Genomic DNA, 26,013 nt, shown 5'->3' on the forward strand with positions numbered 1-26,013 from the left:
GAGTACTTATTACTGCTATGTCCTAAAAATGCATGTTTAATGGTTAATAATGATTACTCAGTCCTATAATTCATCTTAATCTTTAATAAAACAACTTATGTAAAACTGCTCATGCTAAGATTCAGTTTTAAGAGATATCATCGCTGAACCCCCCAACCTTCAATCCCTATTCAAAAGAACCCTAAAACTTACAGAATTGTGGTCACGACTCCCAAAATGTTCCCCTACTGAAACCTCAACCACCTGTCCAAGCTCATTCCTCAATACCAGATCCAGTACTGCCCCTTCCCCAGTTGGACTATCTACATATTGTATCAAGAACTCTTTGTGGATATACTGTGGTGAATGTACTTCACACTATTGTATTGTATGGTATTGTGTCCTTGTGGTCTCTGTCCGTGAGCCGTTGCGCGGCTCTGCCCATAGGGGGAGATGAGGAGCTTGTACAGGGCTCCACCCTCGGCTCCGCCCATGCCTCCACCCATGGTCCTTCCCATTACCAGAAGTATAAAGTGCTGCAGCCGTGTGAGCCTGCCCTCAGTTCTTCTGGTTGCAGGCAGGCTCAGTTGTAAGACTATTAAAACCACAGTTTACTTCCAATCGTGTTCCGAGTGAATTGATGGTCACATCAATTTAATAGTCTTAGAAAACTTGAAGAAAACTACTATGGAATCAGCCCTCAAAACTGATCGACTAGAACTCGACCCGCAGGCTGCAGAGGCGAAGGAAATCTTCCCACACTGGCTTCAGTGTTTCAAGGCCTAGCTGGCTGAATCGAGCACCTCCGAGACTACAGAGGAGCAGAAACTCAGCCTACTGCACCCACGGGTGAGCCATTACATCTCTACGCAACTCAATTGTACCAACTCCTATACTGAGGCCCTTGCTATGCTCGACCGATTGTACGTGCAGCCTGTAAACGAGGTCTACATGCGGCACATTTTCACTACCTGCCGCCAGCGCCCCGCAGAGTCGCTAGAGGACTTCCTGCGCGACTTAAAAGCCCTTGATCGGGACTGCAACTTTCAGGCTGTAACGGCCTCCCAGCATATGGAACTCGCTGTCCGTGATGTGTACGTTGCGGGGCTCCGGTCTAACTTTGTGCGCCAGCGTTCTGGGGCCCAGAACTTGGAGGACATGGTAGAGCTAGCAACTACTATGGAGGTCGCGTTCCGAAGTCTAAACTCATTCCCCACGGACCAAGCGACTCCATCGTAGACCCCCGACCAGCGGCTGCCCCAGGCCTGTGCCGCGCGGCCACCCACCCACTATGGAGCACCAGCGTGCTATTTTTGTGGCCAGCCCCAACACCCACGGAAGCACTGCCTGGCTCGCAACACACCCTGCAGCAACTACAGTCGAAAAGGACATTATGCCAGAGTATGCCTGGCGAAATCGAAACCCTCTAACTCCTCCGCAGTCCAGAACAATCACTGCCCCAACTCGCAGGCCCGAAGGCCCCGCAACGTTGAAGTGTGTCTGCCGACTCCGCCGCTGCCCGACATGTGTGACTCATGGGGGCCGCCATCTTGGCAATCCTCCACCACGCGGCCGGCCATGTGCGAATCATGGGGGCTGCCATCTTGGATGCCATCTTTCTCGCCGCCCGCCACGTGCGATCCACGGGGGTGGCCATCTTGGACGCCATCTTCTTCATCACCCACCACGTGTGATCAACAGGGGCCGCCATCTTGGCCATCACCCGATGTTCACCTCGACGACTACGCCCTCTGCAGACAGTCATCACGGGGCCACCCCAGCACTGCTGATCGAGCCGCAGACTACCCGCAACTCAAAGCAGTCACATTTGACCAGTCGCGTCCGAAACACCTCAGGAGCTTGATGATGTCCGTTCAAATCAACGGATACAAGACACCGTGCCTCTTCGACTCCGGGAGCACCGAGAGCTTCGTACATCCTGACCAGGTAAGTCGCTGTAACCCTGCACGACAAACTATCTCCCCCGCCTCGGGTTCGCACTCGGTCCAAATACAAGTGTGCACCGTCGCGAACCTAACGATTCAGGGAGCCAGCTACTCTCATTTCCAGCTGTACGTACTCCCCGACCTCTGCGCCCCACTCTTACTCGGGCTCAATTTCCAATGTAACCTCAAGAGCCTCACACTCAGCTTCGGCGGACCCCTACTTCCACTCACTATATGCAGCTTAGTGACTCTAAAAATCGACTCCCCTCCACTCTTCGCTAACCTAACGGCTAACTGTAAACCAGTAGCCACTCACAGCAGGCAGTACAGCCTGCAGGATAGAGCATTCATCAGAGCCGAACTCCAGCGGCTCCTACGTGAGGGAGTCATAGAGGCCAGTAACAGCCCCTGGAGAGCTCAGGTGGTGGTCGTCAAGACCGGGGAAAAGTTCCGAATGGTGGTTGATTACAGCCAAACCATTAATCGGTTCACACACCTCGATGCGTACCCCCTCCCCAGAATTGCAGACATGGTCAACCAGATCGGCCAGTACCACATATGCTCCACGGTGGATCTGAAGTCTGCATACCACTAGCTCCCAATCCGCCCGGAGGACCGCCACTACACGGCGTTCGAGGCTGATGGCGGCCTCTTCCATTTCCTCCGGGTCCCCTTTGGCATCACAAATGGGGTCTCGGTGTTCCAATGAGCAATGGACCGAATGGTGGAACAGTACGGGCTGCGGGCCACGTTTCCGTACTTGGACAATGCCACCATCTGTGGCCATGACCAGCAGGACCATAACGCTAACCTCCACCAATTTCTCCAAACCGCCCAGAAACTCAATCTCACCTACAATAAGGAGAAATGCGTTTTCCGCACTACCAGACTGGCCATCCTCGACTATGTCATGGAAGACGGAGTTCTGGGCCCCGACCCGGACCGTATGCTCTTACAACTTAGAACCCGGACTCTTACAACTCCCTCTCCCTCATTGTCCCAGGGCCCTCAAGAGGTGCCTGGGATTGTGGTGAATTACAAACCTAATAATTCACACTGTGTTCCACTATATGTATTGTGTCCTTGTGGGCTCTGTATACGAGCCGTTGCGTGGCTCTGCCCATAGGGGGAGATGAGGAGTTTGTACTAGGCTCCACCCTCAGCCCCACCCACAGCTCCACCCATGGCTCCTCCCACTAACCGGAAGTATAAAACTTTGAAGTCGTGAGCCTGCTGCCAGTTCATCACGTCGCAGGCAGGCTCTGTTGTAAGATTATTAAAACCACTGTTCACTTCCAATCACGTGTCTTGTGAATTGATGGTCACATCAGGGATTCTTCGCTTATAACGCCCAGTGGGTCCCCCAGTATGCGGACAAAGCCCGCCCACTATTTAAGACCCCACTCTTCCCACTGTCAGCTGAGGCCCGCCAGGCCTTCAACCGCATCAAGGAGGACATCGCCAAAGCCGCCATGCGGGCGGTGGATGAATCCGTCCCCTTTCAGGTGGAGAACGACGCCTCAGAGGTTGCTCTCGCAGCCACTCTGAATCAGGCAGGGAGACCAGTAGCCTTCTTCTCCCGAACCCTCTCCGCTTCGGAACTTCGACACTCCTCAGTCGAAAAAGAAGCTCAAGCCATTGTGGAAGCCATACGGCACTGGAGGTACTACCTCGCAGGTAGGAGGTTTACCCTCATCACCGACCAAAGATCGGTTGCCTTCATGTTCGACAACTCGCAAAGGGGCAAAATAAAAAACGATAAAATCATGAGGTGGAGAATCCAACTCTCCAACTATAATTATGACATCGTATATCGACCGGGGAAGCTCAACGAGCCCCCAGATGCCCTGTCCCACGGCACATGCGCCAGCGCGCCTGAAGGCTATCCACAACGACCTCTGCCACCCGGGGGTCACTCGGCTCGCCCACTACGTCAAAGCCCGAAATCTGCCTTTCTCCACCGAGGAGGTAAAAGCCATCACCAGGGATTGCCCGATGTGCGCGGAGTGCAAACCGCACTTCTATAGACCAGACAAGGCCCACCTGGTAAAGCCATCATGCCCCTTTGAACGCCTCGGCATCGATTTCAAAGGGCCACTCCCCTCGACCAATTGAAATGTGTACTTCCTCAACGTCATAGACGAATTCTCCCGCTTCCCCTTTGCCATCCTGTGCCCCGATATGACCTCCCATACAGTCATCAGAGACCTGCACAGTGTCTTCACACTGTTCGATTTCCCCAGCTACGTACACAGCGACAGGGGTTCGTCCTTCATGAGCGACGAGCTGCGTCAGTATCTGCTCGACAAGGGCATCGCCTCGAGCAAGACTACCAGCTACAACCCCAGGGGGAATTGGCAGGTGGAGAGGGAGAACGCAACGATTGTCCTACTGACCCTGCGGTCCAGGAATCTCCCGACCTCCCATTGGCAGGAGGTCCTCCCCGACGCGCTCCATGCAATAAGGTCCCTCCTGTGCACCGCCACCAACCAGACCCCTCACGAACGATTATTTGTTTTCCCTAGGGGCACTACCACAGGGGCTTCGCTCCCATCTTGGTTGAGGACACTGAGCCCGGTCCTCCTCCAGAAGCACGTCCGGACACACAAAATGGACCCACTAGTAGAGAGGGTACTACTGCTACATTCAAACCCAAACTACGCCTTCATTGAATACCCCGACGGCCGTCAGGACACCGTTTCCCTCGGGGACCTGGCGCCTGCAGGATCCACCACTACCACCACCATCGCCGAGGTACCCCTCACACTACACCCCACCCAACCCCCCACCACGGCTGAGGTACCCCTCACACTACACCCCATCCAACCCCCTACGCCCTGCGCCCCCGCGTCTATAGGTTCCCTGCGCCTCCCTTCGCCCGTTGCACTGGTCAGGAATGGAGCTCGGAATGAAACACCCCCGGAGTCCACCCCCATACCCACACCGACCGTCACCACCCAGCCACCGAAGAGGCTGCAACCCCGGTGCTCCGCCAATCCCAAAGGACGACTTAGCCACCGGACCGGCTCAACCTGTAGACCCATTACCCCCGCCGGACTTGACTTTTTTTTACAGGGGGTGAATGTGGTGAATGTAATTCACACTGTATTGTATTGTATTGTGTCCTTATGGGTTCTGTCTGTGAGCCGTTGCGCGGCTCTGCCCATAGGGGGAGATGCGGAGCTTGTACAGGGCTCCACCCTCGGCTCCGCCCATGGCCCCTCCCACTACTGGAAGAATAAAGTGCTGCAGCCGTGTGAGCCTGCCCTCAGTTCTTCTGGTCACAGGCAGGCTCAGTTGTAAGACTATTAAAACCACAGTTTACTTCCAATCGTGTTCCGAGCGAATTGATGGTCACATCATATACCTTACAAACCCTGCCCCATCCAAGCCCCTAGCACTAAGTGAGTCCCAGTCAATATAAGGGAAATTAAAATCCCCAACCACAACAACCCTGTTACTTTAGCACCTATCCAAAATCTCTCTACCTATCTGCTCCTCTATCTCTCATTGGCAGTTGGGGGGCCTGTAATGAATGCCCAACATTGAGATTACCCCCTTCCTGTTCCAGAGCTCTACCCAGATTGCCTCATGTAGAGCCCTCAGAGGTGTCCTCCTGTAGAACAGTTATAATATTCTCCTTAACCAGTAATGTTACTCCCCCACCCCTTTTGCATCCCCATCTATCTCTGCTGGAGCATATATATCCTCCAACGTTCAGCTGCTAATTCTGCCCTTTCTTTAACCACATTTCTGTGATAGCCGCATCATAATTCCAAGTACTAATAAGTGCTCTAAGCCTTACCTGCTTTACTTCTGGTGTTGAAAAAAATACACTTCAAACCACTGAGTTTGAGCAGACAGGGTGATGTTGTTCTCTTATTTTTGTTCTCTATTTCCCCTTCCGTTATTACACCTTCGAAGCTAATGCTCTGGTTCCCACCTCCCTGCAATACATGTTTAAAATCTCCCGAGTGACTTTGACAAACCTCCCAGCCAGGATATTGGTGCCCCTCCAGTTTAGATGCAACCTGCCATTATTCTACAGGTCACACCTGCACTAGAAGCGATCCCAGGTATCCAGAAATCTTAAACGCTCCCTCCTACACCACGGGCGGTATTCTCTGACCCCCTGCCCAGGTTGGTGAATCCCCGGGGGAGGCGCGAATCCTGCCCCGCTGCCGCAACGTTGGCTGCTTGATTCTCCGGCACCGTTTTTCGGGCGAAGGCAGGATTCCCGCCACACCGATCAAGGGCCATTGACAGCGGCCCTCCCGGCGATTCTCCGGGTCCCAATGAGTTGAAACTTTAAATAACATAATGATGCTGGGAGCCTCAGTTATTTAGCTTTTTAACTTCAGCTATGGTCAGATAGGTTTTCTGAACTTCCTAAAACCCAGCGACTACATAAAAGAGTTTGATAGATCCAGGAAGAGTATCTGTGCATCTACTTGCTGCATCAAAGGGCCTGTCAGAGTAATTTCTGAAATTGGGTAATCCACCTCAACCATGTGGCCTTTTTCCCACCTGTCCTATGACACCGACATCTCCAATTCAATCTGACCTCTTTCCATCCCACCCCAGACCACAGATCCCTTCAAAGAATCACAAACGCACCTCCAACCCTGAGACCTCAGGTCCCCCCTCCCCAAGTGAGGCCTTTGATTTCACTCTTAGATCCCTGGCTGCCGTGCCCCCCTCCCCCCTTCATTATAACATCAACAAAACGCACGGGGAGAACCCAATCAATTTCCCTGTGGGGCTCATGGAATGCAAGCTCACCCGCTGAGGAACGGAGGCCCAACAGTGGGGCTCGTTGATTCCCAGAAATAAAAAAAAGCCGGCCCAAGGGAGCCGGCATCTTGGGATGGTCCTGGCTGGGACTTGGCATGTTGCTTTATTGCTGTATTTCCTAACTGTGAATGGAAAATAAACTGTGTTGACTTAGCTTCCCGGGGCTCCTCATTGACTACAATACCCCCTACCTCCACTAGCTGTCTCCTACCCAGGCTCCCAACCTCCTTGACTCGGATATTCTAGTGCCTTGATGACATTCTGCCAAGTGTGGCAATTTTAATTTTTCTACCTGATATCATTCTGACATGCATGCCCTCATGTTCTCTCACATTAAGTATAAAATGCTGTTATTTAGGTGCTTCTGAAAGGACTGTCTTAGTGCGTCAAGTTTATTTATCATCTGCACATTCTCCCTGTGTCTGCGTGGATTTCTTCCGGGTGCTCCGGTTTCCTCCCACAAGTCCCAAAAGACATGCTGTTAGGTGAATTAGACATCCTGAATTCTCCCTCAGTATTTCGAACAGGCGGTGGAGTGTGGCGACTGTGGGGTTTTCACAGTAACTTCATTGCGCTGTTAATGTAAGCCTACTTGTGACAATAATAAAAAATTTTTAAATGAAAATCGGTTATTGTCACAAGTAGGCTTCAAATGAAGTTACTGTGAAAAGCCCCGAGTCGCCACATTCCGGCGCCTGTTCGGGGAGGCTGGTACGGGAATTGAACCCATGCTGCTGGCCTGCCTTGGTCTGCTTTAAAAGCCAGCTATTTAGCCCTGTGCTAAGCCAGCCCCTATAATTTAAGATAATTATTATTTATCTGCTGTTAAATGCCTTTGATTCTAGGGTGGTGGAGATTGTTTCCTGTTGTCGTTGACATGACATTGGCTTTGGGAGAAGATTTAGAAAAGGTTGAAGTGGCACTTTTACATGATTAACATATTGTAATTTAATCAACTGTCTGCTTTGACTGGAAGCTTCTTCTACAGGTCCTGATGGAAGTGCAATTTGCACAGGGACCCAGGACAGAATTTTAACTGAGAAAACAGGTGGGTTTGGGTTGTTGGGGGTTTTCGATGTGAGAAATCTGTTTCCCAACCAAACCGACCTCCAACCCATCCAATTCTGGCCTTAACCGAATAATCATAAAAACATATTAGAATTCAGTTGTATTTCCAATAGTCAAATGTTTTATTGCACTGCAGTTTGATAAGAACATGAACAGTTACATCCATATACACCATAAATAAAAAAAATAGTTCAACTTATCCCTTTAATTAAAAAAATTATAACATGTTCAGCTAGAATTTCAGAGCAACGTTCAAACAAGGTCAAACATTTAGTCAAAATGTTCCCAAGTGATGAATAGTGTGAAAAACATATTGTGCACTTCATTATTTACAGGATAGAACATCCTAATGGAAAACATTTGAAATATACTATCATTCCATGCAATCATACTGAGTCACAGGCACTGCAGGTGAATGATTTACTGTACAGTCCTCATTAGTTGTGAGCATTTCCTCCAATACAGAAAGAAAACAATAAAGAGCTCATTAACAAAGAATATAGCCGATCTATCATATCACCAATTAATCACCTCCCAATGAGCAATAAGTCAGCAAGACCTTACGGACTCTCAGGATCTGAGGTTTCCATGAACTTGTAACCATGGCAAACTTCTGCGAATGTCTTTGTTTTTCATAGAATCATGGAATTTACAGTGCACAAGAGGCAATGCGGCCCATTGAGTCGGCACTGGCCCTTGGAAAGAGCAGCTGACCTAAGCCCACATCCCCACCCTATCACCGTAACCCCACCTGAACTTTTTGGACACTGAGGGCAATTTAGATGGCCAATCCACCTAACCTGCACACCTTTGGACTGTGGGAGGAAACAGGAGAACCCAGAGGAAACCCACGCAAACACGGGGAGAACATGCAGACTCCACACAGACAGTCACTCAAGCTGGGCATGGGACCCTGGAGCTGTAAAGCAATTGTGCTAATCACTGTGCTACCATGCCGCCAAATAAAATATTTATATTTAACCACAAACTAATGTCTAGATCATTAATTGAGTGATATAGCATTCAGAATATAGACGCTGTGTTGTCTGTTTGGAATTTGCTGGAAAGCATAACTATTTTCCAGACATGGAAAGAGTATTTCTCCTTGTCAGTGCAGCTAATAGTAATTATTTTACAACTGGGTGTATTCTTCAAGTGAATCACTCAAAGATGTGTTCTGTGGCAGAGCTGGTTTAACAAAGTGTGGCTGAATAGCAGTTTTCTCTTCCAGCAGTGACACTACAATATGTATTGTTGTCTTTGGATCAAGAAACGTTACGAGTGGCAAGTTAATGTTTTTTTCCTGATAAATACGATTCTGCACTGTCATACTGAGCATGGAATCAAGGCCAAAGCTGGAAAGATAGGATTCTTTCGTAAACTCTGCAGGGTCAGTATTACTGACTTCAGACAACAATGCAATGACATACTGCTCAGGTGTCATTGCTGAATTAGTAGATAAAACCTGCTGTTGGATGAGCTGTGTTTTACTGATTTCATCCTGTACAAGTGAAAGGAATCGTGCTTTGAGAAATTGATTTTGAGAGACAACATTCTGATATAAATTTGAGAAATTGAATTTACAGACAGCTTGTTGTGGATTGTTCAACACCAAGCAGTGTTCAAGGCATTCAGAAATTTCTGAAACTTCCAGTGTCATTATCCCTTTCGATTCCAGAAACCTTTGGGTACTGTCCTTATTGAGTAACAGGCCGAGGTTTAACGCACCCCAGTTTAAAGATTGCCCTACAAGCCCTTGGTTTCTCCTATAGTGGACAAAGAAATCAAGAAACGAGTTTGCTGCAGAATAGTTTGACTGGGCAGAATTCCCGCTAAATGATGCGATTGAGGAGTAACATACAAAGTAGTCCAACTGGAGGGACTGTGTTGTATAGTGAAGATTCAGGACACCTGCAATTTTGGGATTCAGAACTTTTTCAAACAATGTTTGATTTAGACTTTGAAGAAGGCCATCATGTAATACAACAGCACTGTGAAAAACTCCTTTAATTGCAATCTTTGGGAAAATGTCATGAAAGGCATTGATGGTTTTCTCAACATCCGACAGCACTGAAATGTCACAGGTCATGCTAGTTACCCTGGTCCCAAACTGATTCCAGAGATTTCTAAATTCTTCCTGCTTCTCATTAGATGGAGTGCTTCTTGACAGAACAATGACATACCCACCACCATGCTTGGCAATGAAATTTACTGTGTGAAAGCCAAGCCCTGTAAGTCCCCCTGTCACTATATATGCAGCATCACTTCTGAAAAGTTGCTTTTGGCTGTGATATACTTGTATCTGTGACATCTTACTATTTGGTGCCTGTGTTCTCTTCAGGTCAACAATTGAAACAGCTTTGCAGGTAAAGTATGATTCTGCCCTGCATTCATCCACATCAGAGATCACTTGTTGAAAATCAACTTTTGGTAAATCAAGCCGTTTTCTTTCTAAATGCATTGATCTCATCCACTTGTAAATATCACGTGCAGATTTTGTAAGATATCCCTTCTGAAATATGTTAGCTACCTGCAAAATGTGAACATAAACATTGTCCTTTTCACAGCCTGGAATGTTCTGAGAAGTATGAAGCGCCTGGTTGTTGTCAAAGAGAACAACAACATGTTTAGCAGAAGAACTGTTTACAGATGTTGCAACTAAAGATTTATTAATAGGGGGCAGGAAGATCAATGCATCAGAATGAGTAAAGGCAGGTGAAAAGTCATGACATTCAATCTGAACTCTCCACCCCAAACCATTGGCTGCCAAGGACAGCACTTTAGTCAGACATGATTCTGGCTCCAAGGAAACAATTAGCAAACGTTTCTGATATTTAACGCGAGGCAAAATGTTATGCAGTATTTCCCATGCAAGTACAAAGTATGAAACACATGGTGTCTGCTTCAACATTGGAATTTTACTGCTCTTGTAACAGACAGATGCAGAAAGAGTGACTGTAGAAAATGCTGCAACTGGGTAACATACAGCAACGTGATCACCTATTTTACAGGTCTTTACATCACTGCTGACAGCTGTGACTGTGCCACTGAAATCTAGAGCAAGTAGTTTGTGCCCCTCTGTCATTGATTTGTTCCAGTACATTGTCCGTCCAAAGTGCATTTCTGATACACTGATTGGAAAGTAATCTGATGAATGGATGCAAATTTTATCAATTTTAATGTGTACAGTTTGTTTTGATGGCTCATTCACTTTCCCTTGCTGTGGTGTTGCATGGAAATTTACAGCTTTGTAGGGATCAAATGTTTGGAAACTAACATTTTCGAAACCAGAGTAAGGAACCGTGCTGTGAACATTATCAGACATTTTATTGGGTATCCGTGTGATGTGGGATGTATACAGCTTTCCTCGCCTAATCATTACTTCAGGATAATTATGAGGCAAGGTAATTGCATTTGCCAATGCTCTCATATCTGCATCAATGGTCGAGCTGATGTCAATCAGGTGAAAAGTAACCTCTTGAAGTTCTGCGGCACATGATCTGGTCATACCCCATAACGCAAAGCCTGCCGTGATCTGATCTGCTGTTTTTTCTGATGTCCTGAATGTGATTGTTCTGATAGACTTTGTGAAATTTTTCCCTTGAACTAGTTGAAGGATTTGACGGTAAATCTCACAGCAGCTGCTAATATGTTCCACCACTGCTTTGCTGTTCTGGTCAGTTAAGTTTTGCATCCCCCACATGAATAACACTTCATCAAAGCTGCTCAAATCATTAATATTGTGCTGCCTTAGAACCTGTGTAATTTCTGTGTCCATCAATGTCTTAGCTTCTTGGTAAGGAATAAATGAGGACTGCTTGTGCAAGTACCTTTGAAGGCTACCAGCAATTCCACAGTTATCTGCAAAGACCAATGATTTGGGAGCAGTAGGATAATCTATGCCTTTGGGAAGGTGAACTATTTCCTGCCAGGTATTCTGATAAAAATAGTCATTGAATTCTGCAGAATTCTGTTTGCTAAGAAATGTAATTCTGACATTTTTTAGTTCTGCAATTAGGGCTCCCTTTGTATCTGTAAACCCCCCGGAGACCTCATAAAATTCTGCAGTACTTTTACATGTCCTCATATACATCATCATTTCCTGTTGCATTGGTCGGCATATTGTCAAACTCCCTATGGATGTCGGGAATCCTGCTCTAGAATTTGACATTTTCATTGCTACGACAGCTGTCATTTGCATATAATAATCTAAAATGACTGGATGAATGTGGTAATCGTGCATCTGCAGCACAATCTCGTCAGGTAGCTTAATACATGTTATAGCTTCCTTTAATTCATCCCCACAGAACACATCCCCAAGGTGTCTGAAAACTGAACCATATTGGAAACCTAAAGAGGAGAGCTCATCATAGATGTCTTCTGCTTTTATCTTTTCCTTGACCCTTTGCAAAATATTTTGAAGAGCGATAATATTTTCTTCAACGGTGCATTCCGGTACTTGACGAACCTCTCCCTTTGCGTAAGTGGCAGAAGATGCAAAAACAACAAACTTGGACACTTTGTCTTCCTTGCTAAGTTGTACCTTGAGCTCAGTTGAGTTTGGTTGCACAATACAAGGATTCAAAAAAGTAGTTCTGATTTGACACAAACTGAGTGGTATCTTTGGCTTAATACTTGCCAGGACCGATGCTAAGCCAAGCTCCACATGAATAGAGCCAGGTAATATAGGGACATTGTTGTTTTTGTGCTCCAATATATATGGCACTGTTATTGGTGTTAGGTTGTAGTTGAATTCCTTGCCATCTCTGTTTGAACTGCAGAGGAAGGGGTGCGTGGGAGATGCTACATTTTCATTACTTTGCCTAAAGTCTTCAAAATTGACCTGAAGCTTAGTACGATCAAATTTGTAGCAAGGATACAATGTTGGAGCAGACTCACATTCTACATACATATTTTTCCAGTTAGGATTGTACCCTAGTTCAAATAGTTTCGATAAAACTGAAATCAGTGTTTCATAATCCCTCTCTGGCTGTACTGCGGGAAGAACCAGAGCATCATGCCCTACAATTTCTCTGATGTACCTTTGTAAAGCCCTTCTTGGACCTATTTCTACAAACACAGCATTTTTCACCTCTGCAACTGCAGTTCTTATAGCTTGTTCAAAGGCAACAGGTTTGCGAATATTTCTGGCCCAATATTTCCCTGTGACACAGTCACCCCTTGAAACTAGTTGTCCAGTAACAGTGGAAATTACTTTGGTCTCTGTTTCATGTTTTTCTAAGTTGCCTATGTTCTCTTCCACCTGTTTTAAAATTGGTTCCATTAAGTGACTGTGATATGCTGCCGGAACATCTAAAATATGAAGGAATACATTTCTGTCACCAAATGAACTGGACAATTCTGCGTGCAGTTCGTCCACTGCTTTGGAGTCACCTGACACTGTACATGATGAAGGACTATTGAATGCAGCAATGCACAATCTACCTGAATATGAATCAAGTTTGTCTGACACTGTTGACAGGGATAAATTGCTAATCACTAACATTTTCCCTTCTGTTACTGTTGACTGTAATACACTTCGGTGGTAAAGCACCTTTACAGCATCTTGTAATGAAAGTATCCCAGCACAATGAGCTGCAGCAACTTCCCCAACAGAATGACCAATGGTAACATCTGGCTGCACTCCCCAAAACTTCAAAAGAGACACAATTGCCATCTGAATGGCAAACAGCACTGGCTGTGCGATGTCTGGTTTTGTGAAGTCGGCACAGTCGTCTTGAATTAAATCTAGCAATTTGATATTTGTGTATGGTTTGAGTATTCGTTCTATCTCTTCAATTTGTGACCTGAACTTTGCTTCTGTTTGGAGAAGTTGTTTGCACATACCTCGATATAAAACACCATTGCCACAAAATACAAATACTAGCTTTACCCCTGTCTTTCCCTGAGCTACTTCAGTATTTGTGGCTGATTTAAGCTGCTGCTGCAGGTGACTGAGAGAAGATGCCACAAATGCTTTTCTGTATCTGTTATTTTTGTGGCTCCTTCTGCAGGCCGATGTATATGCCAGGTTCTGGAGCACAATGTCATCACTTTCCTTTATTTGGTGACTTGTATCTTTTAGCATCATCTGAACTGAATTCTGGGAGGCGGCTGAAAGCACAAATATCGCGAACGGTTTTTGTGCACAGTTTTGTACAGAATCCTGCCGGTACTCCCTTACTACTACATGAGCATTTGTTCCCCCAAAACCAAATGAATTAACCCCTGCCATCTTCTCTTTCATCCAACTTTCATTCCATTGTTTCACACTGGTAGGAATATGTAGATTCAAAGCTTTTGCATTGATGCTTGAATTCCCCTCAGAGTAGTGGAGTGATGGCACAATTTTCCCATGATACATCATTAGGAGCACTTTAATTAAACCTGCTGCTCCTGCAGCGGACTCTGTGTGACCAATGTTTCCTTTGACAGAACCCATGATCAGTGGAGGTAGGTCTGGATGCCTGGATTGCCCAAGGATATTTGATATGCTGGCTGCTTCTGTAGGATCACCAGCTGGTGTTCCAGTTCCATGAGCCTCCATGTAGTGAATCTCTGATGGGTCAACATTTCTGGGGTAAATACTTCTCAATAGCTCTTCTTGTTGTGTTTTTGAGGGTCTGGTGATGGGTGTGACTGTCCTACCATCCTGATTGACTGCACTACGGACTATTACTCCCCAAATATGATCCTGGTCCTTCTGAGCCTGTTAACAAGATTAATGGATATGGCAATTTAATGATAGATATTGGAATAAGTATCAATATTTAAGTGCATATTTTGGATAAAAATGTAGAGAAACATGTGTGATAATTATGCATTACCTTTGAAAGCTTCTTCAACAGAAGAATTCCACAACCTTCTCCCCTTCCGTACCCATTACCTTTGCTGGAAAATGGCTTGCTCATTCCATCTGGTGATATCATCTTTGCTTTGCTAAGTGCTACATTGACTCTTGGTTCAATGATACAGCTCACACCCCCACAAACAGCCATCTCACAATCACCTGAAAGATGAAAATGGAGTTTGAACAAAGTCTTTGTGGGCAAAGTTGAGCTTGATAAGTGTAGTTGGTTTGTAATACAAATATTGACAAAGTAACATATATGGAGCTAACAAGTGGGCTGGAATTTCTGCACCGCAACGCATGCAACGTGGATCTTGATTGGGTGGTGAATTGAGCATCCAGCTGGAATTGATGTTCACGGCAGGTGCTGAACCGAACGCTTTGCTCTGATTACCCCGCTAGCAGTGGGGTCGGGGTTCACGCCCGCGCCAGCAGGAGGATGCTAATGGATGCTCAGCCCTGAGTGATATGAAGTGCTGAGGGTTGATGATTGTAAACATTGTGGATACAGCACCTCAGAGTTACTCGTGTTGGGTCGGTTTTCCTTGTAGAAAAGAAGGCTGAGAAGAGACTTGATACAGGTATCCGGGATCCTGAGGGATAAGACAGGCTTAGCATTGAAGTGTACATCAAGAACTAAACGACACAGATTCATTAATGGACAAACTGGGTAGGAGTGATGTGAGAAAATGTTTTTCACACAGAGGGAGTAGTAGTCTGGAATGAACTTCCTGAAATGGGAGCAGAGGCAGGTTCGATCGAGGTATTCTAAAGGGAATTGGATTGTTATCGGAGAAGAAATAAGGTAGAATGTTCCAGGGATAAAGCAGGGAGTGAGATTAAGTAAAATGCTCTTTAGAGAGCCAGTGCAGACTCAATGGGCTGAAGGGCCTCCTTTTGTGCTGTAAAGGCTCTGTGATTCTATCCATGAAGGAAGAGGAATGAAGCAAGGCTCACGGCTGTTTTGAGAAAGCTTTCAATCACAGCCCACTAGGAGAAATTAATGAATGGCTTGGAGCCAAAGGATCTGAGGGACTTAAACAGGTCACTGCTTTCTTCCAGGAATAGTCACGTGGTGCTTCCAAGTGAGTGTTACAACAGTAAATTTTTTAACTGCCTCTGTCTGGACTGCTGTCTATCTTCCAGACAGGGATCTTTTTCCTGGGGGGGTCTGTGTGGGGGGTGGGGTCCCTTTAGTTAGTGTGTCTCTAAAAGTCCCCTTAGTTACGGGCTCTTGTGGGGGAGGGGGGGGGGTGTCTCCCGATTTAGGGGGTTCCTGGATATCTCCCTATTCAGAGAGGTGGGGGAGTCGGGTCACCTCTGTACTTGGGGGAAGGGGATGGAAGGCAGAAAATCCAGGGGTGTGGGGCTGATTCGCAATGCAGGGATGCAGGTGAGGGCCTTCTTTGCCATGTGGGGGGAGTTGGCTGGCTGCAGGCCCTAGCTATCAAGTGGCCCGCACAAAATGGCACCCCAATAGCAGGATCCCTTGTCTTCTTTGCAATGCATAAATTTGCAGGCCAAGGAATAGTGAATTGCATCGTGATTTGCTCTTCATCACGTGCAACTCAACTCCAGCGGGAGAACATATTCTCCCAAACAGAGAATTTTACCCAGTATCTGTGGAACTCCAGAGTGTGATTTAACATTTTTTTTAACGTGGTGTGCAGAGCTAACGTACATCAGATGATTAATGTAATTCTTAATCTAACATTTCAAAGCGCAATATAATATTTTAAGAGAAAACAAAAAGTTGATTGTCCACATTAACAGGTAGATGGTACTGCCATGACTGTACTGGAGTAGTTCAGGCTGGGAGGAGTCATGCCCTGCATGCCGGTGTTTGTGTTATTAACTCTGTCTAATGCATTGGGTCTCTCCCATGAAAGGAGTAGAACGGACCAGTAAAAATAATCTTATTGTCCACAGTGTTACGAGACCCTGGGCGAGTGCACGGTAAAGTCCAGCCCCACTCATCTCAGAGTCACAACACAAGTGAATTAACCAATAATTCTCATAAAAAGCTCTTTCAAAGTTCTTTCAATTAAACCAGAAACAAATCGTCCAACTGAAGAAAACTCTCAGCAACTTCCAGAGCCATCCTGTTATATCGCTACAAAATTGGGGCCTTTTTTTGTTTTAATTCATACTGTCAGGTGTCTTCGCTGTCTACCATTCCAAAGATCCCAGACCGAGCTCCCAAATTATGTTATGAAATTATGTTATGACTGGGCTAGTGCACGGTCAATTCCAGCCCCACTTGACTCAGAGTCACAACACAAGTGAATTAACCAATAACTCTTAAAAAAATACCCCAAGGCTTTGGCTCTTGGCTGTCCGATAATTACACTCAGCAAGTTTGCAAATAGATCATAGAATTTACAGTGCAGAAGGAGACCATTCGGCCCATCGAGTATGCACCAGCCCTTGGAAAGAGCACCCTACCTAGGCCCACACCTCCACCCTATCCCCGTAAACCAGTAACCCCACCTACCCTTTTTTGGACACTAAGGGCAACTTAGCATGGCCAATTAACCTAACCTGCACATCTTTGGACTGTGGGAGGAAGCCGGAGCACCCGGACGAAACCCATGCAGACACGATGAGAAAACATGCAGACTCCGCACAGACAGTGACCCAAGCCGGGAACTGAACCTGGGGCCCTGGAGTTGTGAAGCAACTGTGCTAACCACTGTGCTACCATGCTCCCCTCATGTAAACACAATTCTTATTTAACTATAACAAGAACTATAATGAAATATGCAGCAGATACAGTTGGTTAATATTTAACTAATACCTAACTCCCACTTTAACTTGCCCCCTACCCCATACACACACACACAATGGACCAACATAGAGGGGTGAAAAGGGGTAAAAATGGTAGATGAAAGGAAAAGAGTTTGTTTCAGATGATTGTTTTTATCACACTTTCTTCACAGTGAGCTTGCAAATTAAAGTCTTTGTTTTCCAGCCTGTAGTGGTCTTCTCTGAAGCTTAGAAATAAAGTACTCACAACATTCCTGAAGAGACAGAGTCTTTGTTTCATAAACCTTTGCTTTCAGTTTGTGGTTTGTCTTCAGGTCTCTGTAGATTCAGGAATGCAGCACCTACCGATTACTGGAGAGAGTGACAGCCCTCAGAGCAGGCTTTCTGGAGAGAGTTAGCTGGATTTTTCTGGAGAGGATTAGCTTGACCTTTTGTATCCGTGCTGCTGGAATTGAAACTGAAACCTTCAGGTCTCTAAGAACCATTTCAGTGGAATAAGATCCAATCACCATCTGTTACCGAGCAGAACACAGCACTTTGTGCCAATTCATTGGCCACCAGCCAAATCACCCGAACTGTGTCCCAGCCCATCTTTCTCAGAGGTGCTGGTCAGTCGGCAACTCCCATTTAAACCAGCAACAACTAGCAGTGATCTCTTCTGCTTCTGGATTATTTTGCTTGGATTAAATAGACAGGCTGCTTGCTTTAAAGACACATGTCCATTAATCAACCATGGATCAAAAATGTAACGTCAAAAATAAAAGGTCGATAAGGGGCAGCACGGTAGCATGGTGGTTAGCATAAATGCTTCACAGCTCCAGGGTCCCAGGTTCGATTCCCCGCTGGGTCACTGTCTGTGCGGAGTCTGCACGTCCTCCCCGTGTGTGCGTGGGTTTCCTCCGGGTGCTCCGGTTTCCTCCCACAGTCCAAAGATGTGCGGGTTAGGTGGATTGGCCACGCTAAATTGCCCGTAATGTCCTAAAAAGTAAGGTTAAGGGGGGGGGGGTTGGGTTACGGGTATAGGGTGGATACGTAGGTTTGAGTAGGGTGATCATGGCTCGGCACAACATTGAGGGCCGAAGGGCCTGTTCTGTGCTGTACTGTTCTATGTTCTATGTTCTAAGGGAATAAACAGGGAGGACCATTGTAACACATGCACAGACTCATACCCCAGATGTATATAACACATACACATCCAGTTGTTCGGTGTTTGATTATGTGTATTTGTTGATTCTTCTCAGCACTACATTAGTTAAGCCTGGGTGTAGTTACTAAGAAAAGAAACAAAAGTGTTTCACAGTTTATGCAGCTGTAAACACGAGAGCCGACATTTTAAAGCATTGAAGAAAATTCCTTTTGCACATGTATAAGTTTGAGTTTGTTATCTCTGTCTATCTCTGATATATAAAACACAAGAGAACCCATTGATTTATTGACTCGCAAATCCAGTCTTGCTTCCTGCTACATTAGCACTACTGAGCTCTTGAGGCCATTGATTGTTTGCAGTTTTTAACAGCCTAAAACTGTTATCCTGAACTTGGACAATTTACTCTGAATTACAGAATGTTTCATCACTTTGGGAGAAAAGAACAAAGCTCCAAACAATTAACTAATCCCCTAATTATAGCATAAAGTATTTTAGTTCAGCAACCAAGAGTGACTATAATCACAATTGCAAGTCACTAGATCATAGAAATCTTCACAAATCTACACAATACCCCATTTTGTACATTCTACCATCTCATTGTTTTCACATGACCTGAGCCATACAGCAGAACCACAACAGCTCCGAGACTTGCTTGTTTGTCTGGTAAAGGCTGGATCAAATTACACATTAGAGAGAACATCAAATTACTCTGCAGCAGACAGGATCAAATTATACATTCAAGACAAACTGTTGGGTATGCCTTGCCTTCCAAAGGGATATAAATCAGAAATCTGGTACAATCAATTTGCATGGCAAATAAATGTAACCAAATCAGGTCAAAAGCAATTACCTTTGTCACCTTTGAAAAAACTAAAATCTAACCAATACATTTTTGTTTGTGTGGGAGTCACCACTAGTGGCATATTATATGTACTACGGCACTGCTCGTATATTAGAGGTACAAGGGTAAATCCCTGCCTGCTGGCTCCGCCCAGTAGACGGCGTTTTAATGTGTGCGCTCGTCGGCGCTGCAGCCATTCTGGTTCTAGCTACAGGAGGCACAACATCTTTGCTCAATAAAGCCTCGATTGTTCCACTATTCTCGTCTTTGTTGTAATTGACGGTGCATCAGTTTGTTGAGCGAGCCCTCAAGCAGCCAATGCGACGTCCACCTTTGTCCACTGCCCAGCCTGCTTCGGAAGCTACCTCAGACCAGCCGCTGAAGAACCCTCGGACTCACAGAAGCTCCAATCCTCTATTCACGGGTGAGCCCTGACATTTTTTCCCTCATCAGGGATGCGCCGACCTACTCCGAAGCGTTGGTGCTCCTGAAGGGACATTATGTTCAACCAGTGCATCACGTATACGCCAAGCACCTCCTGGCCATGAGACAGCAACTCACCGGGGAGTCACTGGATGATTTCTGGTCCTAGGTAGGAATTGTGACTGCCAGGCACTTTCGGCAGTCCAGCACACCAAATTTTTAATTAGAGACGCTTACGCCACGGACATGAAGTCTGCGTATGTCCACCAGTGGCTATTCGAAGGGGGTATGCTCGATTTTGTGGGAACTAGGCAGCTCGCTAATTCGCTAGAAGTGGCCTCCCATAATGTTCAGTCCTACGCCCCCGACCGCACGGCTCCCTCGTGGTCATCGTGGGCCCCACCAGCTGTCGACTCCAGCTCACCGCAAACCTGCGCCGTGTGGCATCCAGCCAACTCTGGGGGGCCCAAGTGTTATTTTTGCGGGCAAAACAAAAACCCCAGGCAGCGCTGCCCAGCGCGGAGTGCGACCTGCAATGGGTATGGGAAGAAAAGGCACTTCCCTGCCGTTTGCCAGGCCCGGTCGGTCACCCCTGTTTCCAGGCCCGGCGTTCCTACACCCCCCACATGCGACCCAGGGACGCCGCCACCTTCCCCTCCGCAGGCAATGTGTGGACCGTGGGCGCCGCCATCTTCCTCACCGCAAGCCACGTGCAGCCCATGGGCGCCTCCATCTTTGATGTCGCCTGCCATGTGTGCCCCGTGGGCACTGCCATCTTCGCCGCCATTTTGGACGGCGCCTCAGGGCATCTGCTCGCCTGGCTGTTCATCACCTGCCACTACCTCCGCCACCGCTGACCAGCCCGTGACCTCCCAGCATCTGCCGCAGCTCGCCTCGATCACCCTGGATCAGTCTCAGCCCCGCAACCTCGCGACCGCTACAACGACAGTAAAGATAGATGGGCACGAGATGACCTGCTTCTTTGCCTCCGGGGTCACCGAGAGCTTCATCCACCCCACTATGGTAAGGCGCTGCTCCCGCCTGGTACACCCCATCACCTAGTAAATCTCCCTGGCCTCCGGATCCCATTCCGTGGACATCCAGGGGTATTGCATCGCGTCCCTCACCGTCCAAGGCGTAGAATTCAGCAACTTCCAGCTCTATGTCCTCCCCCACCTCTGCGCTGCCCTGTTACTCAGCCTGGATTTTCAGTGCCATCACCGAAGCCTAACTTTAAAATTCGGCGGACCCCTACCCCAACTCACTGTCTGCGTCCTCACGACCCTTAAGGGCGATCCACCTTTCCTGTTTGCGAACCGCACTCCGGATTGCAAACCCGTCGCCACTAGGAGCAGACGGTACAGTGCCCAGGACAGGACCTTCATCAGGTCAGAGGTCCAACGGCTTCTGCGGGAAGGGGTCATTGAGGCCAGCAACAGCCCCGGGAGAGTTCAAGTGGTGGTAGTGAAGACTGGGGAGAAGCACAGGATGGTCATTGACTATAGTCAGACCATCAATCGGTACACGCAGCTCAAGAAGTACCCCCTCCCACGCATATCTGACATAGTCAATCAGATTGTGCAGTATCGAGTCCTTTCCACAGTGGACTTGAAGTCCGCCTACCACCAGCTACCTATCTGCCCGGAGGACCGCCAATACACTGCATTCGAAGCAGATGGCCGCCTCTGTCACTTCCTTAGGGTTCCCTTCGCCTTCACTAATGGGGTCTCGGTCTTCCAGCGAGAGATAGACCGAATGATTGATCAGTGCGGGCTGCGGGCCACATTCCCGTACCTAGATAATGTCACCATCTGCGGCCACGATCAGCAGGACCACGACGCAAACGCCCAAAAATTCCTCCAGACTGCCAAACTCCTTAATCTCACAGACAATAAGGAGAAATGCGTGTTCCGCTCCAACCGCTGCGCCATGCTTGGCTATGTCATGGAAAATTAAGTCCTGGGGCCCGATCCCAACTGCATGCGCCCTTGGAACTCCGTCTCCCCCACTGCCCCAAGGCCCTGAAATGATGCCTGGAGTTTTTCGCCTATTACGCCCAGTGGGTCCCTAATTATGCAGACAAGGCCAGCCCACTCATTCAGTCCACAGTTTTCCCCCTGGCGGCTGAGGCCCGCTAGGCCTTCAACTGCATCACGGCAGTCATTGCCAAGGCCATGATGCACGCGGTCGACGATTCCCTCCTCTTTCAGGTGGAGAGCGATGCGTCGGACGTAGCTCTGGCCGCCACCCTCAACCAGGCGGGCAGGCCCATGGCCTTCTTTTCCCGCACCCTCCATGCCTCCGAAATTCGGCCGCCCTCTGTCGAAAAGGAGGCCCAAGCCATTGTGGAAGCTGTGCACCATTGGAGGCTTTAACTGGCCGGCAGGAGATTCACTCTCCTCACTGACCAACAGTCGGTTGCCTTTATGTTTAATAATACATAGCGGGGCAAGATCAAAAATGACAAGATCTTGAGGTGGAGGATCGAGCTCTCCACCTATAATTACGAGATTTTGTATCGCCTGGGGAAGCTCAACGAGCCCCCTGATGCCCTATCCCACGGTACACGTGCCAGCGCACAAGTGGACCGACTCCGGACTCTCCACTACGACCTCTGCCACCCGGGGGTCACCCGGTTCTTCCATTTCATCAAGGCCCGCAAACTGCCCTACTCCATTGAGGAGGTCAGGACCGTCACCAGAAACTGCCAGATCTGCGCAGAGTGCAAGCCGCAATTCTACCGGCCAGATAGAGCGCACCTGGTGAAGGCCTCCTGCCCCTTTGAATGCCTCAGCGTGGACTTCAAGGGCCCCTCCCCTCCACGACCACAACACGTATTTCCTGAATGTACTCCCGGTTCCCCTTCCCCATCCTATGCCCTGATATGACTTCTGCCACGGTCATTAAAGCCCTCCACAGCATCTTCGCTCTGTTCGGTTTCTCCACCTATATACACACAGTGATCGGGGATCCTCCTTTATGAGTGATGAGCTGCTTCAGTCCCTGCTCAGCAAGGGCATTGCCTCGAGCAGGACGACCAGCTACAACCCCTGGGGAAACAGGCAGGTGGAGAGAGACAACCGGACAGTCTGGAAGGCCGTCCAGCTAGCCCTGAGGTCTAAAAATCTCCCGGTCTCCCGCTGGCAGGAGGTCCTCCCCGACACGCTCCAGTCCATCTCTTCGCTCCTCTGCACTGCGACTAACGAGACCCCGCACGAACGTGTGTTTCCCTTCCCCAGGAAGTCCACCTCCGGGGTCTCGATGACAGTTCCTGGACCCGTCCTCCTCCGGAAGCATGTGTGGACCCATAAGTCGGACCCCTTGGTCGAAAAAGTCCACCTCTTACATGCAAACCCGCAGTACGCTCCGTGGCACACCCCGTCGGGCGCCAAGACACAGTCTCCCACTGTGGCCTGGCACCCGTGGGATCCCCACCCACGATCCCTGACCTGACCCCCCCTGGTTGCCTCATTCATCCCAGCGCCACCAGGACTGAGGCGATCGCAGAGGAGGGTCAAGGCCCCAGACAGACTTAACTTGTAATGTTCCGGACTCTTTTTTTTAACAGGGGGTGAATGTGGTAGTCACCACTAGTGGCATATTATTTGTATTACGGCACTGCCTGTATATTGGAGGTACAAGGATAAACCCCTGCCTGATGGCTCCACCCAGTAAGCGGCATATAAATGTGTGTGCTCCTCTGTGCTGCAGCCATTCTGGTTCCAGCTACAGGAGGCACAACATCTTGCTCAATAATGCCTCGATTGTTCCACTATTCTCGTCTTTGTGGTAATTGACAGTGCACCAGTTTGGTCGTTGGTTAATTGTATAAGCGCAACAAAGAATCCACACCGAGTATGTCAAAAAAGAACCTGACATTGTTTTACAATAACTATTATATACAGCTCCAATAGTTCCCTACTGGGTCTTCTCTAGTATGTGTTTTACTGTAAGATCCAAGGGTAATTAATCACCCCTACCCTTTTGACCATGTTCAGGATAACAGTTTTTAGGGCAGCATGGTAGCACAGTGGTTAGTACAGTTGCTTCCCAGCTCAGGGTCCCAGTTTTGATTCCCAGCTGGGTCACGTTCTGCACGTTCTCCCTGTGTCTGCCTGGGTTTCCTCAGGGTGCTCAGGCTTCCACCCACAGTTCAAAGATGTGCGGCTTAGGTGGATTGGCCATGCTAAATTGCCCTTAGAGTCCAAAAAATGTTAAGTGGAAATTACTGGGTTATGGGTATAGGGTAGATACGTAGGCTTCAGTAGGGTGCTCTTTGTAAGGGCCGGTGCAGACTCGATGGGCCGAATGGCCTCCATCTGCACTGTAAATTCTATGATTCTATGATATCCCACAAGACCTGTGTGAGTTGTAACATCCCTCCCCCACAAAGTTCAAAGAATCCTCTGAAGACCGTGGCAAGGAGGGCGTCAGACTGTCTTGGCATCTGACTGGGCATTGTGCACCCAACGTGCTGGATAGGGCGGCACCGATTCCGTCAGGGCTCACATGGCAGCTGCAATTCCCGAGGTTGTGCATTGAGGGTTCTTAATCGGAGACCTCCTGTGTCCGAGTCTGAGTTGTCGTCCTCAGTCAACTCAACATCTCGACCCTCTTGGAGTTTTGCCTGGCCTGGTCAGGCAGCAGGTGCAGTTGCAGAAGAGATTTCCAAGGATGAGGAATTTTCCGGAAAAGCGGTCACCTGGACCCAATATGGTCAAGGTGCTTTCTCATAGCATGATCCTGGGCTTGCACTTGGTAAGAAACTGGCCCTGTCTGGAGATGGATAACACTGGAGATCCACTGGGCGCTGTCAGCGAAGTCTCGAACAAACACCGAGTCACCTGGTACAAAGTGTCTGGAAAGTTGACATCGAATGGGGCAACGCCCTTGCTCCTCCTGATTGCGGCGCACTTTGCACCTATGTCTGGAAAACCCATGCCAAGGCGGTGACAAAGTCTTCGGTCTATCAGCAATTCCGCAGTGTTTACCCCAGTCACTGTGTGCTGATGGTCCTGTAGCAAAACAAACTTGCAGAATGTTTCTTGAGGACCCATTTAAATGTTTGCACTGCTCGCTCCGCCAGACCATTAGAAGCCGGGTGGTATGTGGCAGTACGAATATGCCACACCCCATTTGCCTGCAAAACCCCAGAGAACTCCTCACTTGTGAAACATCATCAGAAACAAGTACTTCAGGGAGGCCGTGTGTGCAAAACAGTAAATGTAACTTCTCAATATTCGCCCGGGAAGTGGTTCCCGTCATCTTGTGCACTTCAAGCCTCAACAAGAGGAACATGGACCCCTGAAACAGACCGGCTGGCAAAGATGGCATGCAACTGTGCCCCCGGCCAGCCTGGTCATTTCCACTGATACAGGGGCATGGCGCGGCTGGCATACGAAGCATTGCTGGCCATCTTCTCAACTCATTGAGGACCGGCCACCAGGGGCGGCACAATGGCACAGTGGTGGCACAGTGATTAGCACTGCTGCATCACAGCGGCAGACACCCGGGTTCAATTCTGACTTCAGGTGACTGTAGAGTTTGCACATTCTCCCTGTGTCAGCATGGGTTTCTTTAGGGTGCTTTGGTTTCCCCCCAGAGTCCAAAGATGTGCAAGTTTGATGATTTGGATATGCTAAATTGCCGCTAAGTGGGGCTACAGGGATAGGGTGGGGAATTGGGCCGAGATAGGGTGCTCTTTCAGAGGGCTGGGGCAGACCTGATGGGCTGAATGGCCTCCTTCTACTCGGTAGGGATTTAATGATTCTAATTGCGTGTCAGCATTTTCATCTTGGACACGCCTGGATGACCGTTGTAGAGGTCTTTTAAGATCAACTCCAGTCCCTTGTCTGGGATGACTACATGCATGCCCACAACAGGATACCATCCTCCAAACTGAACTCAGACAGCTTGGAGGGAAATGCCTTTAACTTGCCTGAGAGTTGTTGATGCTGTCCACTGTATAAGAACATGTGCTAAACTTCGGGTAGGACCGGATTTTCCTTGGTCCACTCAACGGACCTGCGACACCATGACAGGTCAAGAGTTCATGAAATTTAGACTATTTCAAGCTTCCTGGGGGTCGATAAGGGGCCAGTCAACAAAGACTCTGTGTCGGCATTTGCAATTTGTGTCCCCGGCCTATGTTCAATAGAATATTCACAGGCAGTGAATAACAAGTTCCAGAGCTGGATTC

General features: G+C 48.0%; 1 protein-coding gene across 1 annotated transcript in view; it reads right to left on the reverse strand.

Annotated features, from left to right (window-relative positions):
- Nucleotides 1-8,919: 8,919 nt before the first annotated feature.
- The window catches only part of LOC119965699 (highly reducing polyketide synthase 40-like), a 44,757-nt gene continuing 27,663 nt past the window's right edge, over nt 8,920-26,013 (reverse strand). The window contains exons 6-7 of the mRNA XM_038796460.1: nt 14,615-14,796; nt 8,920-14,496 (exon numbers count right to left, since the gene is read on the reverse strand). Of these exons, the coding sequence (XP_038652388.1) occupies nt 8,920-14,496; nt 14,615-14,796 (5,759 nt within the window). The remainder of the gene's footprint in view (nt 14,497-14,614; nt 14,797-26,013) is intronic.

The sequence above is a fragment of the Scyliorhinus canicula genome, chromosome 5 (genome assembly GCF_902713615.1).
Source record: "Scyliorhinus canicula chromosome 5, sScyCan1.1, whole genome shotgun sequence".
In the NCBI taxonomy this organism is placed as follows: Eukaryota; Metazoa; Chordata; class Chondrichthyes; order Carcharhiniformes; family Scyliorhinidae; genus Scyliorhinus; species Scyliorhinus canicula.